At 61.3% G+C, this 15,263-nt stretch overlaps 2 protein-coding genes across 6 annotated transcripts; one reads left to right on the plus strand and one right to left on the minus strand.

The window, feature by feature from the left end:
* Window positions 1-645: 645 nt before the first annotated feature.
* DDX51 (DEAD-box helicase 51) lies at window positions 646-8,274 on the minus strand. 3 transcript variants are annotated; one of them, XM_057746259.1, is made up of 15 exons: window positions 7,564-8,274; window positions 6,431-6,581; window positions 5,974-6,119; window positions 5,816-5,887; window positions 5,614-5,720; window positions 5,350-5,458; window positions 5,135-5,280; window positions 4,794-4,992; window positions 4,599-4,714; window positions 4,394-4,510; window positions 4,091-4,192; window positions 3,912-3,975; window positions 3,674-3,808; window positions 3,449-3,496; window positions 646-2,002 (listed from the first exon to the last, which is right to left on the minus strand). In XM_057746259.1, the coding sequence occupies exons 1-14, from the start codon at window positions 8,116-8,118 to the stop codon at window positions 3,470-3,472; spliced, it is 2,046 nt and encodes a 681-aa protein (XP_057602242.1). In that variant the 5' UTR covers window positions 8,119-8,274; the 3' UTR covers window positions 646-2,002; window positions 3,449-3,469. The 3 variants fall into 3 exon arrangements, with proteins under 3 accessions (XP_057602242.1, XP_057602241.1, XP_057602243.1); XM_057746258.1 differs by having other exon boundaries at window positions 649-3,008; XM_057746260.1 differs by having other exon boundaries at window positions 650-3,496; window positions 7,504-7,715; window positions 7,812-8,274.
* On the plus strand, window positions 8,268-13,898 carry NOC4L (nucleolar complex associated 4 homolog). Of its 3 annotated transcripts, none has more exons than XM_057746262.1 (15): window positions 8,268-8,400; window positions 8,718-8,838; window positions 9,305-9,411; window positions 9,649-9,756; window positions 9,900-10,049; window positions 10,133-10,232; window positions 10,312-10,346; window positions 10,671-10,721; window positions 10,816-10,927; window positions 11,138-11,198; window positions 11,314-11,424; window positions 11,599-11,759; window positions 11,849-11,931; window positions 12,232-12,345; window positions 12,430-13,898. In XM_057746262.1, exons 1-15 carry the CDS (start codon window positions 8,284-8,286, stop codon window positions 12,547-12,549), a joined length of 1,551 nt encoding a protein of 516 aa, XP_057602245.1. In that variant the 5' UTR covers window positions 8,268-8,283; the 3' UTR covers window positions 12,550-13,898. The 3 variants fall into 3 exon arrangements, with proteins under 3 accessions (XP_057602245.1, XP_057602246.1, XP_057602247.1); XM_057746264.1 differs by having other exon boundaries at window positions 8,297-8,446; XM_057746263.1 differs by lacking the exon at window positions 12,430-13,898 and having other exon boundaries at window positions 12,201-12,323.
* The last annotated feature ends 1,365 nt before the right edge of the window (window positions 13,899-15,263 follow it).

Genomic DNA, 15,263 nt, shown 5'->3' on the forward strand with positions numbered 1-15,263 from the left:
CCCCCTCCACTTGAACCTCTTCCTGGAACTCGTGGGCAGGCTCCGGGCCACCACGCACACTGCAGAACCCCCCTTCTGTCCCCATGTGCCTGCCACCCGACAATATTTATTTTTTAAAATAAATTTAATTATTTATTTATTGGCTGCATTGGGTTTTCAATGCTGAACACAGGCTTTCTCTAGTTGTGGTAAGCTGGGGCTACTCTTCATTGTGGTGCATGGGCTCCTCATTGCAGTGGCTTCTCTGGTTGTGGCGCACGGGCTCTAGGCACGTGGGCTCAGTAGTTGCAGCACAAGGGCTCAATGTGGTGGCTCTCGGGCTCTAGAGCGCAGGCTCAATAGTTGTGGCGCACGGGCTTAGTTGCTCTGCAGCACGTGGGATCTTCCTGGAGCAGGGATCGAACCCGTGTCCCCCGCATTGGCAGGGGGATTTTTTTTTTTAATTTCATTTTTTGGGGGTACACCAAGTTCAATCATCTGTTTTTATACACATATCCCCGTATTCCCTCCCTTCCTTGACTCCCCTCCCCCTCGAGTCCCCCCCCCCCCCCGCCCCAGTCCTCTAAGGCATCTTCCATTCTCGAGTTGGACTCCCTTTGTTATACAACTTCCCACTGACTATTTTACAGTTGGTAGTATATATATGTCTGTGCTACTCTCTCGCTTCGTCTCAGTTTCCCCTTCACCCCCCGCCCCCTCCCATACCTCGAGTTCTCCAGTCCATTCTCTGTATCTGCATCCTTGTTCTTGTCACTGAGTTCATCAGTACCATTTTTAGATTCCGTATATGTGAGTTAGCATACAATATTTGTCCTTCTCTTTCTGACTTACTTCACTCTGTATGACAGATTGTAGTTCTATCCACCTCATTACGTACAGCTCCATCTCATCCCTTTTTATAGCTGAGTAATATTCCATTCTGTATATATGCCACATCTTCTTTATCCATTCATTTGTTGATGGGCATTTAGGTTGCTTCCATGTCCTGGCTATTGTGAATAGTGCTGCAATAAACATTATGGTACAAGTTTCTTTTGGGATTATGGTTTTCTTTGGGTATATGCCCAGTAGTGGGATTACTGCAGGGGGATTCTTAACCACTGTGCCACCTAGGAAGTCCTACCTGACAATATATAGTATATGTGTTACTGGAATTCTTTGTTCTGCTGGCATTGACTGCAAAACTCGAAAGGCTCAGCTGTTGTCCTTAGTCACCTGCCTGAGCCTCTTCCTGTCTTCTGGCACAAATGTGTCTGAATGCAAAGAAAAAGCAGGCTGAGGAGGCAGCCTGGTATTATAGCAATCCTATCACCCCAGGCGGGCACTGTGTTTACTATTTTTTTTTTTTGGAAATAGATGCTTTATTGATATGATCCCCAGACTAGACAATTCACTTTCAACTTCAGAACTTTTCCATCGTGCCCAGAAGAAATCCCACACCACTACCTGCCACTCCCCTCACCCGCCCCTCCCTACCAAGTCCAGTGATGGACACTTGGGATGTTTCTACTTCCTAGCTGTTAGGGACACTGTGCCGTGTGGACACACTTTCATTCTCTTGAGCGAGGGCCCAGGTGTGGGACTGGGGTCACACAGCAGCTGCACGGTGGACGTGTCACACCCACCAGCAGTGCCAGCATGAGGGGGCCCTCCCCTACGTCCACACACCTGTGCGGTCCCCCCTCGCCGCTGTGGGAGGTGGCACGTCCCTGTGTCCGATGCGCACTTTCCGCGTGACCAGCAACACTGAGTGCCTTTTGATGACCTGTTGGTGGAACCCACGGTGGGGAAGGGACGCGCATCCACCATGTTGGGCGGGGGATGGGGCGCAGGGCTCAAACACAGGGGGCCTTTGTTTGGATCTTCTTAGAGAAAGGCTTCTCCATTCACTGTCTGCCTTCAACGACAATTTCCAGACGTCAGGTGGCTGTTGTTGCGGTGATTTCTGCCAGTCACCGTTGTTTCGCTGGGGAGAGGACCTGCGGTGCGCCTGTGCCACCCCCTGGAAGGCAAGTCCAGCCAACCTTACCTCCTGTGACCAAAAGCTAGATCCAGTCAGCGGGGGCTGTTTATTGATCACAAGCAAGATTTTGGTAACTCCAGGCACTGTGTTTCAATACACGGGTTGCATCTGACCCGAGGCTTCCTGACAAGCGACGCAGAGGCTTCTCTTTCAGCAGTGGCTGCACCCCTCCCCCACCACCTGCACAGCTGGGTCCCAGCCCCCCAGGGAGGTGAGAGCAGGCTCTGAGCCTTCTGTAACCGCGACCCCGACACAGGACCTGACCACGGCCGCACAGCAGGCCCTGCGGTGACTCTCCGCAGAAAGCAGCTCAGCCGCAGGTGGTGACCACTGCCTCCCTGACCTCAGGCAAGCAACAGGCCCCGGGCTGCCCAGCCGAGGGGGCGCATCCCTTGGGAGCACGGCGCATCCTGACGCTGGAGCGCAACCACGTGGGGCAGCCGAGGGCCTGGGTCCATGCTGTGCTGTGTCCACACCAGGAAGCTCCAGGCTCAACACGCCAGGCCCGGCCTCGGTCTGCACGGAGATGGGAAGCCACCTCTCACAGGTCATGGCTGCGCCGTCCCCCTGGGTCCCGTGCAAAGCCTGGGCTGAATCGCAAGCGGGTTCTGCACGCGGAGTGGTTTATAGCCCTGAGGGGTCCGGGCTGGTGTGGCCCGAGTCCCAGTCCGCGTGCTCCCCTGTAAGCAGCCCACTCCACCCTGCGACGTCCACCAGGCGGCAGTGAGCACACGGGACACCAGGACTCGGGGTCGTCACTCTGCCGACACAAGTGACCCATGTCCAGGCAGAGACGAGGAGCCGCGGTTCATTTCTGTTTTTTTAAGACTTTGTCAGCACGTGAGTCTTGGAAATGAGGCTTTCTCAGAGACGGCGGTCAGCATCCTGAAGCCCGTTTCCCGGACACTTGCCTCACACACGCGGTGATTAGTCATGAAGAACAGCCAGGACAACCACACAGCGCGTCCTTTGGTCTCTGCAACGCCTTGTGGGGAGCAGCTACTGAGTGGCCGTGTTCACCCCACGTGACAGTGAGGGGCCCAGGGCCACCTCTCTCACGCAGGGCGGTGGCTCACGTTGTGAGAACTAAATTCCTGAAGGAACCTCAAGGCTGATCCCCAACTTACAGCCAAACATGTGGCAGATGCCACCCTGTCAGTTCCAGGTGAGTGTGAACGGTTTCACTAGAACCTTGTTTCCAGAAAAACCACCGGACCGGAGGCTGACCTTGTGCCCCCTTGACGGTCTCAGGCCTGGGCCGGAGCCTTGTGTCCAGCGGACCTGGCCCGAGGCAGCAGCGTGCTTGGGGACTGAGGCTCCTTTAGCCGAGGAATCCCCGCCTGCTGCTCACACGCCTGGCAGTTGGTGCTCAAGACATTTCCAGGAAGGAGGCGGCTACCCCACCAGGAGGGAAGGACCCCTTACCAGTCTGTCCGGAGCCCTGGCCTAGGCCGCCTTCTGCTTCCGCTCCTCCTGCAGGAGGGGAGATGGGGGTTGGCAGGTGCCACCTTCCCCTCACTCCCTGTGGTGGCCCTGCCTCTCCACCCCCGAGGGCAGAGATGCCCCATGCTCGCTCCCGGGCTGTGGGCCTCCCCTGCCCATCTCCTCCCTCCACCTCGCTTTCCCGGAGACGAGCCCGCAGCCTCTCACCTTGACGGCCCTCTCCAGCTGGGACAAGGCCTCCTCGTACCGCGGGACCAGCGGCTGCAGGTGCTCACTGGGGGTGTTGTGCCGCTCCAGCCTGGGCACCCCGCCTTCCTCCAGCATCCGGAGGAATCTCCTCTCCTGGAGGGAAGCACATGAGGGGAAGAGGTTCTTGACTCCCGCCCCAGGCGGCCCCCAGGGAGAGCCTGAACCCTGGCCTCCCGCTTAGACCACGCAGACTAACCTGCACCTTGAGGAGAAGCGTGAAGGCCTGTCCAGATTTTCCGGCACGGGCGGTTCTTCCAACCCTGAAACCAAGCACAGCTACCTCCAGAGCGGTGGCCCCCAGCGCCTCACGGCTCTGTTAGGACCATGGTTTCCCCCCAGGCCACCCCCTACCCAGACCCAGGGCCAGTCTCGCACCGGTGCACATAGGTCCGCAGGTACTGGGGGGCATCGTAGTTCACCACCAGCTGCACGCCCTGCACGTCGATGCCGCGGGCTGTGGCGTCAGTGCTGATGAGGCTGTCGGAACACGAGGGCTGTGGGCCCTGCCTGAGGCCGGGAGCAGGGACACCACCTCCCCCCTTCTCGGCCTGCTGGGGGCCCCGCCATGAAGTCGGGAGGCAAATTTCCTGTGCAAGGAGCCCCCAGGAACCCAGGCTGACACCTGGAGTGAGTGCCCCTCTCCAGAGCAGGACCCGGCCTGACTCTCCAAGCACTCACAGCTGGATCTTTCCCTGCTCAAACTGCTTCAGGATCATCTTCCTCTGGCCAGGCCCGTAGCGGGAGGAGAACTCGGCCACGGTCACACCCCCGAAAGCCTGGACGAGCAGGAACAACCTGGGTGGGAGAAGCCGGAGCCGGGTGGGCCGGAGCCAGAATCACCTCCACTTCCCTCCTGCCACTGCCCTGTGCAGTCAGGCCTTACCTGTGGGAGTTCTCTCGGGAGTTGGTGAAACAGAGGACCCTAGAGAAATTCATTTCCAGGATCAAGTGCAGGACAACCAACGGCTTGAAGCGGAGAGTGCAGGGCACGTAGTGATGCTGCAGGGGACAGCGGAGGGTTGGCCACAGCCTGGGTGCCTAGATGCACCCCCTCCCCACCCCCAAGTGCCCTGCGCACCGTGAGCCCCGCGGGGAAGGTGTACTTCCCACCCGAGTCCCCGTCCCTGTCAACGTCGGGGTCTCTGGGGCCCCCGTGCGCCGCCCCCGTGGAGAAGAGCCGGGGCTGGTAGAGGCCAAGCTGCTGCAGCTTTTCGGGGTTCTGGGTCAGCGTGGCCGAGAAGAGCAGTTTCTGCAGTGGCATCTGGGGACAGGAGACGCTGAAAGGGAAGAGGGTGCTGAGAAGGCAGAACAGCCCAACCAGCCCACCCCAGCCTGGGGAGAGCATCTCAGATGCAGGACAGTGGAGGGGACCGGCTCAGGGCGGCCCCATTGGGCACAGAGCAGAGCAGAGCTGGGTACCTGGCTGCAGTCACAGCCCGGGGCTGCGTTCTCTGGAGTAGAGCAAAGGGGTCCTTGGTGCCCTCACTGGGAAAGGCCGCGGCCACCACCCGCGGCAGCCAGGACTGGTGCATGCTGTCTATCATGCGGTCAGCCTCGTCAATGACCTGCAGGAGTCAGGGGCCGAGGTCAGCCTCGGCTCTGGGCCCAGGCCTCCCTCCACGCGGGCGACCTACCAGGAAGCGGAGGTGCTGGAGGCTGAATCCTGGGGTCTGGTCGACGTGGTCCACCAGGCGGCCGGGGGTGGCCACCACGACGTCGGCCAGGCAGCGGAAGCCGTCTGCTCTGTGGAACGGAGGATGGCTCAGCAGGGCCACCCTGCACTGACCCCTCCAATGTGGGGACCCTGTGGACGGCAATGCTCCCGCTCTCCTGGGGCCAACATGGCCGCATGAAGCGGGCCCGCCTCCCTGAGGAGCCCACAGCCCAGCGGGACCTACGTCTTCTGCACGAGGCTCTCCTGCTCCTTGGCCAGCGATTTCTGCCCAGTGACCAGGGCGACCTGCAGAGGGGTAGCGTCCGTGTACACGTTGAACACTTTGCTCACCTGGAGGAAGAGCAGGCGTCACCAGCATGACCTGAGGCCCCATGCTGCCGTGACGAAGACCCTGGGTCTGATCTCTAGGCGTGGGGTCCACCTACCTGCTGAGCCAGCTCCTTGGTGGGCAGCACCACCAGGGCACGAACCTGGCACACGGCTCGCCACAGCAGGGCCTGCGCGGGAAGGACAGCCACCTGTGTCAGCGGAGCCACTCCCCACCCACAGACCGGCCCAGAAGATAAAGGGTCCTTACGCTCACCTGCACCACAGGGATGACGAAGGCCAGGGTTTTCCCGCTGCCCGTCGGGGCAGAAACACAGAGGTCGCTAGGCCGGTAGCCGCCTCTGCTCACCAGGAACCCGTTGGCTGTGCTCTCCAGGAGAGCGGGAATCACTGCTGCCTGCACTGGACGAGGAAGGGCGAGAGGCTCGTCATGTCTGTGCAGGGATGCCCAGGATCAGCACAGAAGCCTGGGCCAGAAATAGCCTCTTCCGTGTCTGCGACCTCCAGGCCGGGCTCTCGCTCGAGGTCAGCACCAGGGCATCAAGAGGCTGAAGATGCTGAGACCCAGACCACACCTGGCACCGGACTGGTACAGGGGCTGCCCATGTTGGCAGCTGCTGAGCGATGGCCTTGCGTGGCTATGGGAGAAGTGGCTCTGGAAGGAAACCCTGCTCCACCCCCGCCCCCCATCCACCTGCCCAGGGCTGCAGCACCTGGGAAGTAGGACAAGATGCCCTGTGCCCGCAACTTCTTCTGTAGGTCTGGGTGGACTTCAGGGATGTCCTCGATAGGCACCAGGCCTTCAGTGACATCCTTTCCAACGCAGCTTGGCTCAGCCAACCACACTGGCAGGAAAGGCTGGACCTATCACAAGGGGCAGGAGAAAAAGGCCAGGTGGATACTCCAGAGCCCGCCAGGCCAGCAGAGCAAGGCTCCGGAATCCAGGGACTCAAAATACTCAAGCCGAAGAGGCTGCAAGAAAGAGGCAAGCTCTCTAACTTCTCCCTGCTTTTCCTCAACCCCACAAATCACTCTCCACATAGCCTTTAAGAGGACTGAAAAACATACACCAAAACGTGCCACTCCCTGAGCCAAACTGCCCAAGGACTTACCTTTGCACCTACAATAACATCCGTGCTCAGAACTACACCTGCCAGGCCCCCGTGACCTGGCGCTCTCCTGCCTGCAGCTTCGTTTCCTATCACTGGCTCTACCCCAACCACACAATCCTCTCTGTTCTTTTTACACATCAAGCTCATTGCTACCTCAGGGCCTTGCCTCACCGGCCCGCTGTCTGGCACACACTTCCCTGCCCTCCCTCCCACCCCACCTCATCTTAACTAGCTGATCCCTGTCTTCTGATCCCAACTCAAAGTGGAGCTCCTCACATACACTCTGCCAAGCCTCTCTTATTCTTCATGGTGATTGTCACCCTCCAAACACCCAGTATTTCTTTACTCGAATCTCTCATGTTAAGAAAAACCTGCACCTCGCCCAAGAACCCGGCAGAATCTCCCATTTTGTTCACTAACTTGGTGAACACAGCGGACCCTCCTCCAGTGTGCAGCAAGGAAGCAAAGCTGCTTAGACAGATCTCTGTGACAGCAGCACAGAAACCAAACCAATCTGCTCGTTTAGGGGGAAAAAAAGCCTCTTAGAATTGAAGCTTACAACCCTGAGCTTGCACAGAATTCAAACCATTAATAGTTATCGCCGACACGACAGCTAAGACATCAGTCGTTAACCTGCTCAGGTATTCACTCACTGAACACAACCAGACACCCACCAGGCGCAAGCAGCATCCTCCAAGCTGTCCCACCGCTGCAGCCTCCCCGGAGCCGCTCACCTTTGGCGCTTTGCTCTTCCCGAAGCCCCCGAGCACTAGGGCGTGGGCTGGAGGCCCAGAGGCCTCTTCAGGGGGCGGTGCGCCCGGGCCCTCCGGCGACCCCGAGGCTCCCGCGCCCACGCTGTTCTCCGCCGGCGCCTCCTCGCTGCTTTCTGCGCCGCAGAAGCGGGGCCGGGGCGGCGCGTCAGCCCCACGCGGCCCCGAGTCCCAGGGCCCGCCCCGCCCCGCCCCGCCGCGCGAGGCCCCACCTGCGCCCGCGTCCTCTTCGTCCGCCTTCCGCCGCTTGCTGGGGGGCGCGTGCGGGCTCCCCGACGCCCCGGGACCCTCATGCCTCCGCGTTCGGCGCGGCCGCCGCCGCCGCCGCTTCCCCGCCGCCTGCGCGGTCTGCGCGGCCTCCGCGGGCTCTTGTTGCGGCGGCTGCTTCAGCAGCTGCCGCTCTCGGGCCCGGCACCGCAGCCGCTCTAGCAGCGCGCGAGCCCGGCCGTCCGCCCCGGCCTCGGCCTCCGCCCCAGCCGCCTCGGGGCCCGCGTACCGGGCCACGTGGAACAGCGCCATGACGACCGCCCCGCGCCCCACCGGCCCCGCGCGCAGCGACGACAGAGGGGGCGGGGCGCTGACGTCAGCGGGCGCCGGCGGCGACGTCCGTGGTGACGTCAGTGGCGCGCCGGGCGGCGGAGCGGTGGAGCGGCGGCTTCGGTCTCTCCCGCGTGGGGCGGCGGCATGGAGCGGGAAGCCGGCCCCGGGGGCGCACGCCGGGCGCTGGGCCGCCTGGTAGAGGCGGTGCTGGCGAGCCGCGGCGAGGCCAACGCCGTGTTCGACATCCTGGCCGTGCTGCAGGTGGGGGCCCGTTGGGTGTGGCGGCCGTCGGGTCCCGGAGTTGGAGGTCGGAATGGGGGCCTCCTCGGGCTCGAAGTGGGGCTTGGGCTCGGATATGGGCAGATAATTGCAAAGCGGAGTTCAGGACCATACTGAGGGTTTCTCTAGCCTCGTAGGGCTCCTAGGTTGGAGGGTACTGTGGGGGGTTTGGCAGAGGTGGGATTGGTGGGTCACGCCGGGATCAAGGGTGGGGTGAGATGGGGCTGGGGTCCGGGTCGGGAAAAGGGGCAGGAGCCACATTCCTGGCGGGGCACCCTGCGACCGGCATCTCCCCGCAGTCTGAGGACCAGGAGGAGATCCAGGAAGCGGTGCACGCATGCAGCCGACTTTTCGGGGCCCTGCTGGCCCGCGGAGAGCTGTTTGTGGGCCAGCTGCCCTCTGAGGACATGGTCACGGCAGGTGAGTGTCCAGGAGGGCCAAATCTCTGACAGCGTGGAAAGGAGATCTTGCTAACATGGGATGAGCCCCCCAAAACTCCATCACAGGCCATGCAGTTTGGTGGGATCTGGAGATTGTGTTTGGGGGAAGGGTGGGTAATACAGGCTTTGAAGACAGGTTTAAGTAAAGGCTGGGTGGGGTGTGACTTTGTTTTGGTTTGTGCCTCTTGGGGGATTTAATGCTGTGTATCATTGGCTATTAGTACCACAAAGGTTGAGGTTTATGTGTCTTAGTCCTTGGGATGTCTGGGTCTTGGTGTGAAGAGAGAGGACCCTGCCTAGGGGAAGGTGCCAGTCTCACCCTAGGTCTGGAACCACAGTGACTGTTTCCACTTGTTCTCTGGTTGGGTCGAGTAGAGCGCAGGGGCAGAGTGGGGCTGGGCCCAGCCTGGCATCGGTGTGGGCTGACCACCCTGCCCTGCCTGCAGGGTCCCAGGGGGCCACTCGCAAGTACAAGGTGTGGATGCGGCACCGGTACCATAGCTGCTGCAACCGCCTGGGGGAGCTCTTGGCTCACCCCTCCTTTCAGGTCAAGGTGAGTCTGGGTGTTTGGCAGAGTCTGGGGCTGTGGCTGCAGGTATCCGTCTAGATAAGGATGCTCTCTCTTTTTGCAGCTGGTTTCCTGGGTTGTGGGTTCATCCTGTCACCTGACTCACAGGAGTGTTATTTTGCAGGCATTCAGGCCTGAGTGCCAGGGGAGCTCTGTGGGCCTGTCCGCAGGGGTTGATGCATGGTGGGAGCCACGTGGTCCCTTTGCCACCCCTCATTCTAGGAGCTGGCCCTCAGCACACTTATGAAGTTTGTGCAGCTGGAGGGCAAACACCCCCTGGAGAAGCCCAAGTGGGAAGGCAACTATCTGTTCCCCCGCCAGCTCTTCAAGGTGAGGCCCAGGCTGCCCGCTTTGGCATCTCCCCGGCAGTCTGTGGGTTGTGTGGTTTGGGGGGACTCTGACAGCCCCCCTAGACTCTGTGAGCTCCACCCCTGGGGCGCGCTCACCACCTTGTGTGTCCTCCCCCCACCCAGTTGGTGGTGGGAGGCCTGCTCTCTCTGGAAGAGGACCGCTCCCTGCTCCTCTCCCAGTTCCGGGAGTACCTGGAACACGATGACATCCGCTACCACACGATGCAGGCCGCTGCGGATGCTGTGGCCCGGGCCACTGACGGGCACCCCGAGGTGAGCTGCCTGGATCCCGGGCAGGGGTGAGGGGTGGGCAGTGGGCATGTGGCGTCCAGGTGCTCAGGCCAGGCCTCCGGCAGGTGCCCCTCACTTTTTGGAACAACGCTTTCACACTGCTGTCCTCCGTGAGCCTGCCCCGTCAGGAGAGCGCTTCCTCCAGCTTCTACGTGAAGCATGCGGGTGAGTGTCGGGGGTGGGAGGGCAAGTGGGCAGGGGCCCGGCCTTGTCGCACGTTGGTGACCCCTCACCTTCTTTGCAGAACTATCAGACAAGTGGAAGGTCGTTCATCTGAAGGTGAGACGTCCTGGATGGGTGGGTGGCAACCACCTGATCCTGGGCCAGTGCCTCCTTCCTAGCCTTGGCAACCACTGCGGTCACAGGAGGGCCCGAGGGTTCAAGGGCCCAGGCAAGGTTCCTGGAGGTCAGAGGCAGCCTGCCCAGACTTCTCGGGGGCTGAGTGTCGTTGCCAGTGCGGCTGTGGACATGGGGCCTGTGGTTGCGAGAGAGATTTTGTCTCTCTGGGGTTTCTTAGGTTCTGGCTCCTGCTTAGAGCAGGCAGAGGAGGCTGGGGCAGGGTTGGGAGCATGGGGCGCCTCGACCGCTGCCTCTTCCCCACAGGAGCACAGGAAGGCCTTTCAGCAGATGTGGCTCGGTTTCCTCAAGCACCAGGTAGGGGTCGGGGAGGGACCCCGGGGCTGGGCTCCGGGGTGTGGCTCTCGGAGCGGGGCGGGCCGCACCCTGACCGGCTGCTTCCTGTCCGCAGCTGCCGCTCCGCATCTACAAGAAGGTGCTGGTGATCATGCACGACTCCATCCTGCCCCACCTGGCGCAGCCCAGCCTCATGATCGACTTCCTCACCCGTGCCTACGACATCGGTGAGCAGCGCACGCCTGGCAGGCCCCAGTGGGGGGGGACTCTGTGCTGGAGCCTTGCAGCCGGCGGGGCTGTGACTGGGGTCAGCAACGTGTGTGCTGGGAGTTTCCTCCCACCCGCCACCTGGCGGATGGCCTCTGGCTTTGCTGGACCTGTCCCAGGGGTGGGGATGCTGTTGGGCTGGGGTTCCACAGCTGTGTGTTTGTCTTCAGGTGGAGCCATCAGCCTCCTGGCCTTGAATGGGCTTTTCATCCTGATTCACAAGCACAATCTGTGAGTGCCTGCCTGGGGACCTGTGGGCTTTTCAGCTCTGCTTGTTCATCCGTGACTTGGGCTGGGGTTCTGATCCATTCTGTGGCTTTACCCCCACACGTGCCCCCGTACCCAGGGAGTACCCTGATTTCTACCGAAAGCTGTATGGCCTCCTCGACCCATCTGTCTTCCATGTCAAGTACCGGGCCCGCTTCTTCCACCTGGCCGACCTCTTCCTGTCGTCCTCGTGAGTGTGGGGGGTGGGGTGGGGATAGGAGACACCTGGCCTGGCTCAGAGCAGTAGGGCTGCCTGGTGCCCCCCTCCCCAATCCCCGTGGGGTTGCAGTCTCAGACCAGGAAGGGAAGTGGGGGCTGGCGTGGGGGGCACCGGGGTCTCACGCCCACCTACCCACCCACCCAGGCACCTGCCTGCCTACTTGGTGGCTGCCTTCGCCAAGCGCCTGGCCCGCCTGGCCCTGACGGCGCCCCCTGAGGCCCTGCTTATGGTCCTGCCCTTTATTTGCAACCTGCTGCGCAGACACCCGGCCTGCCGCGTCCTCGTGCACCGCCCCAGGGGCCCTGGTGAGTGCGGTCAGAGGCCCGGGGGTGGCCGGCCCAGCGGCCAGCACGTGGGGGCAGGTGGCAGACCAGAGTCTGGGTCTTGTTCCTAGAGCTAGATGCCGACCCCTACGACCCCCAAGAGGAGGATCCCGCCCAGAGCCGAGCCCTGGAGAGCTCCCTGTGGGAGCTGCAGGTGAGGGCGCCCTGCCCGCCGGGTCACGCCCTCGGCTTCCTGCAGCCACCCCACCTGGGCACTCCCCCTCGGCCACCCACCCAGCCCACCTGCATGCCCCTGCCAGCAGCTCTGCCGGGTCTCCAGGGATCCCGTCTTGCCCCATCGCTTTGGTTCCCCGGGGGAGCCTTTGTTTCTCTCTGGAGTTACCACCCTGTCCCCTTCCTGGGCTGTTGGAGTGGCGGGACATCCCCCACTCAGTGCTTCCTGCGCCTCTCGCTTTGCCCCAGGAGGGGCGGTGACATCCCACATGCCCCTCAGGCCCTTCAGCAGCATTACCACCCTGAGGTGTCCAAGGCTGCCAGCACTATCAACCAGGCGCTGTCCGTGCCCGAGGTCAGCATTGCGCCGCTTCTGGAGCTCAGCGCCTTCGAGGTGAGGCCACGGGGCCACAGGGCTGCAGGGCCAGAGTGGTGGGGACACCATGCGGCTGACTGGCCATCCAACCCTGCCTTGCAGATCTTCGAGCGGGACCTGAAGAAAAAGGGGCCTGAGTCGGTGCCGCTGGAGTTCATCCCAGCCCAGGGCCTGCTGGGCCAGCGGGACGATCTCTGCGCCCAGCACTTCACGCTGAGCTGACTGTGTGCCCTGCTCCCCCATGGATGGTTTTGTAGGGGAGCTGCTGGGGTGGGCTGGTGGGCAGGGGTCCAGGGAGGCACAGATCCTCCACCTGTGCCCGTGGGGCTGGGGTCGGAGTGCTCGCAGGGTGCTCTCCCCTCTGCCCGCGACCCCCCCGCCCCGGTCCACCATGCTGCTGGCCTAGCTGGGTTCTGCCCAGGGGCCCCTTCCTTCTCTGGGGCCTGGTGGGGAGGGGTGAGGTGGGCGTTTCTGTGGGGAGCAGCCCCTGCCCCCAGAACCTCAGTTACAAGCGTGCTGGCTTGTGGCTTCTCTCAGCCCCTGAGATTCTCTGCCCCCCAGAGCCCCCCACGGCCTCGGCGTCCCTTGTGCCTCCTGACACGGGACAGGCCGCACTCCCACCAGGGCAGCCCCGGGAGGGACAGAAGGGGCTCTCTGCCCTGGTCAGTCTCCGGGGAGCACAGGGAGGGGCACAAGCTCCCTGTGCCCGGCCAGACCCTGCTGAGGTCACCTTTGTCCCCAGCACTGCAGTGAGTCCCAGGGGCGTCTGCCCCATGGAGGGAGTTACTGGCAGGGCCGGCTCATCCCTCCACCCCCTGAGGAGAGTGGCTGCTGCAGCCAAGGCCCAGCCAGTGCCTGGTTGTGTTTCCAGGGTGGTTATTTCCTTGAGGCTCCTTTTCTACCAAAGATGTCTGGTTTTCTGTCTATGGCAGTGACCCTACTTCCTTTAAAAGACCTGTTTAGTCAAGCACGTGACTGATGCTGGCTCACGCTTGACAGGGACTGATAGAAGTATTGGGGGGGCATAAACCCAGCAGGGAGAGACCCTCACTGCCCCCAGGAGCCTCCTGTCCATGCCACCTTGCTGGCATACCCTGTCCCACCTGCACCCCCGCCCAAGGGGAGCAGGGTGTGAGCTCCCAGCGGGCACCCTTGGAGTCACAGCAAGGAATAGTTCAGCCAGTTTGGTCTCCAGGCCCCCCCCTCGCTGGCCTGGGGTCCTAGGGTGCCCTGAGTGTCCCGTTGGTAGCAGCACACTGCACGGCCCTACTGCCTTTCACTTGTCCTCCCGAGAGAACCAGGGAGGTCGTTACTGACCTGGAAATTGCCTTGTCCCTGGGGCACAGGCCTTGCCTGGTGTGAGGGATGGGGGGGTCTCGAGGGTCCTGGGCAGCCTGGCACCAGGAGTGTCCAGTGAGCTAGAGGCCACCATGGCCTTGTGTGGGGACACTAGGGGGCAGTGCTGCACAGGCCTGAAGCTTCATACTTGTCTTGAAAAATACTGTTATGTAAAAAAACAATTTTATAAATCACACAACATTTGGTTCCCCCGGTCTTGTCTGAACTCAGCGTCCTTTGCTCTCTGTAGCTCCTCACTGTGGCAGGTTGGGGACCTGCCCCACAGCCATGCTGGTCCCTGGGCAGCTTCCCGTTTCCTGTGGTTGGGTCCTGGTCGTCCACTGGGGAGATGGGATAAGAGGGCCCTTCCCAGGGACTGTGAGGTTGGCTGAGTGGCTGCATGGTGGGCGGGAGGCGAGAACTGAACAGGGTGTGAGGGGCACGCCCGAGGGGTGGCCAGGACAGCCTCTGGGGCACACGTGGCTGACTTCGGGACCCCTGGCTCCAGGGGAGGTTCGAGCTCAGACTTTCAAGTGCTTTGGAAACACCTGGGATCGAATAAAATATCCGTGTGGGCAGGTGGAGGGAGAGGCCTTGGCGGCTCCCTGGTCTGTGCGAGGAGGCTGTCCTGGGCGGCCTGTGAGCGGCCCTCCTCTCAGAGCCCAGAGGTGAGAACACAGGTGCTTAGAAGGGATAAACATTTGTATGTTCTAATTAAAAAAAAAAAAAAAAAAAAAAGGCCGCAGTGGGCCCACTGCTGGCAGCTTCACCCTTCCAGTGGCTCCCTCGGACAAGGGAGGGAAAGCCAGCCGCCTTTTGCTTAATTAAAGCTCTGCTGCAGTTTACTTATCGTTTGTAAATGGCAAAAGCAGTATGACCCTAACTAAGAATTCAAGTGAAAGGCAGTGTGTGGGGAGGCATGGAAACCCCCTTGGCCCCCAGTCGCGTAACCCACTCTCCCCTCTGCTGTCGCCCATGGTCCCCGGCTTCAGTGCCCGTCTGTGTTTCCGTCTCAGCTCTGGGCTGAGCTCTCTTGCCTCTTTCCAAGCTCCTCGAGCGTCCTGGTTCTTCACGCTGCCTGCGCTCGGGGAGAGATCAGGCACGCCCGCCTGAGGCCTCCCTCCACCTGCCCGCGTAGATGTTTTACTGGTGGCGCTGGGGATGTTGTGAGTTACCAGCTTGAGTCAGAGTTTTTACAAACTGCTTAAAAAAATTTCAGGGATGCAACGAATATCTTTTCAGTGTAAGTATGCCCCATTTGACGTTTGAGATGTCCTACATTTTAAAACTTGAAATCCACATGACACGATTAACCACTTTAAAATGCGTGATGTGGCAGCATTTGTGTAGTCATGACTGCTGACCCCTGTCTGTATCTAGTTCCAGAACTTTCCGTCGCCCCTGGTTGCTATGTCCTGACCCTTCCTGCTTCATGCTGAAGCCTGTGGGGAGGTGTCTGGGAGCCAGAAGCCCCCACAGGCCAGCTGGGGAGCTTGCATGACAGATTCTCTGCCCTCCTCTCCCTCCAAGGCCGGGTGGCTGCTCCGAGCTGGGTCAGCCCCAGGCCTCAGGCAGGAATCAGCAACCTGAGTGGACAC

The sequence above is a fragment of the Hippopotamus amphibius genome, chromosome 8 (assembly GCF_030028045.1).
Source record: "Hippopotamus amphibius kiboko isolate mHipAmp2 chromosome 8, mHipAmp2.hap2, whole genome shotgun sequence".
NCBI classification, from domain to species: domain Eukaryota; kingdom Metazoa; phylum Chordata; class Mammalia; order Artiodactyla; family Hippopotamidae; genus Hippopotamus; species Hippopotamus amphibius.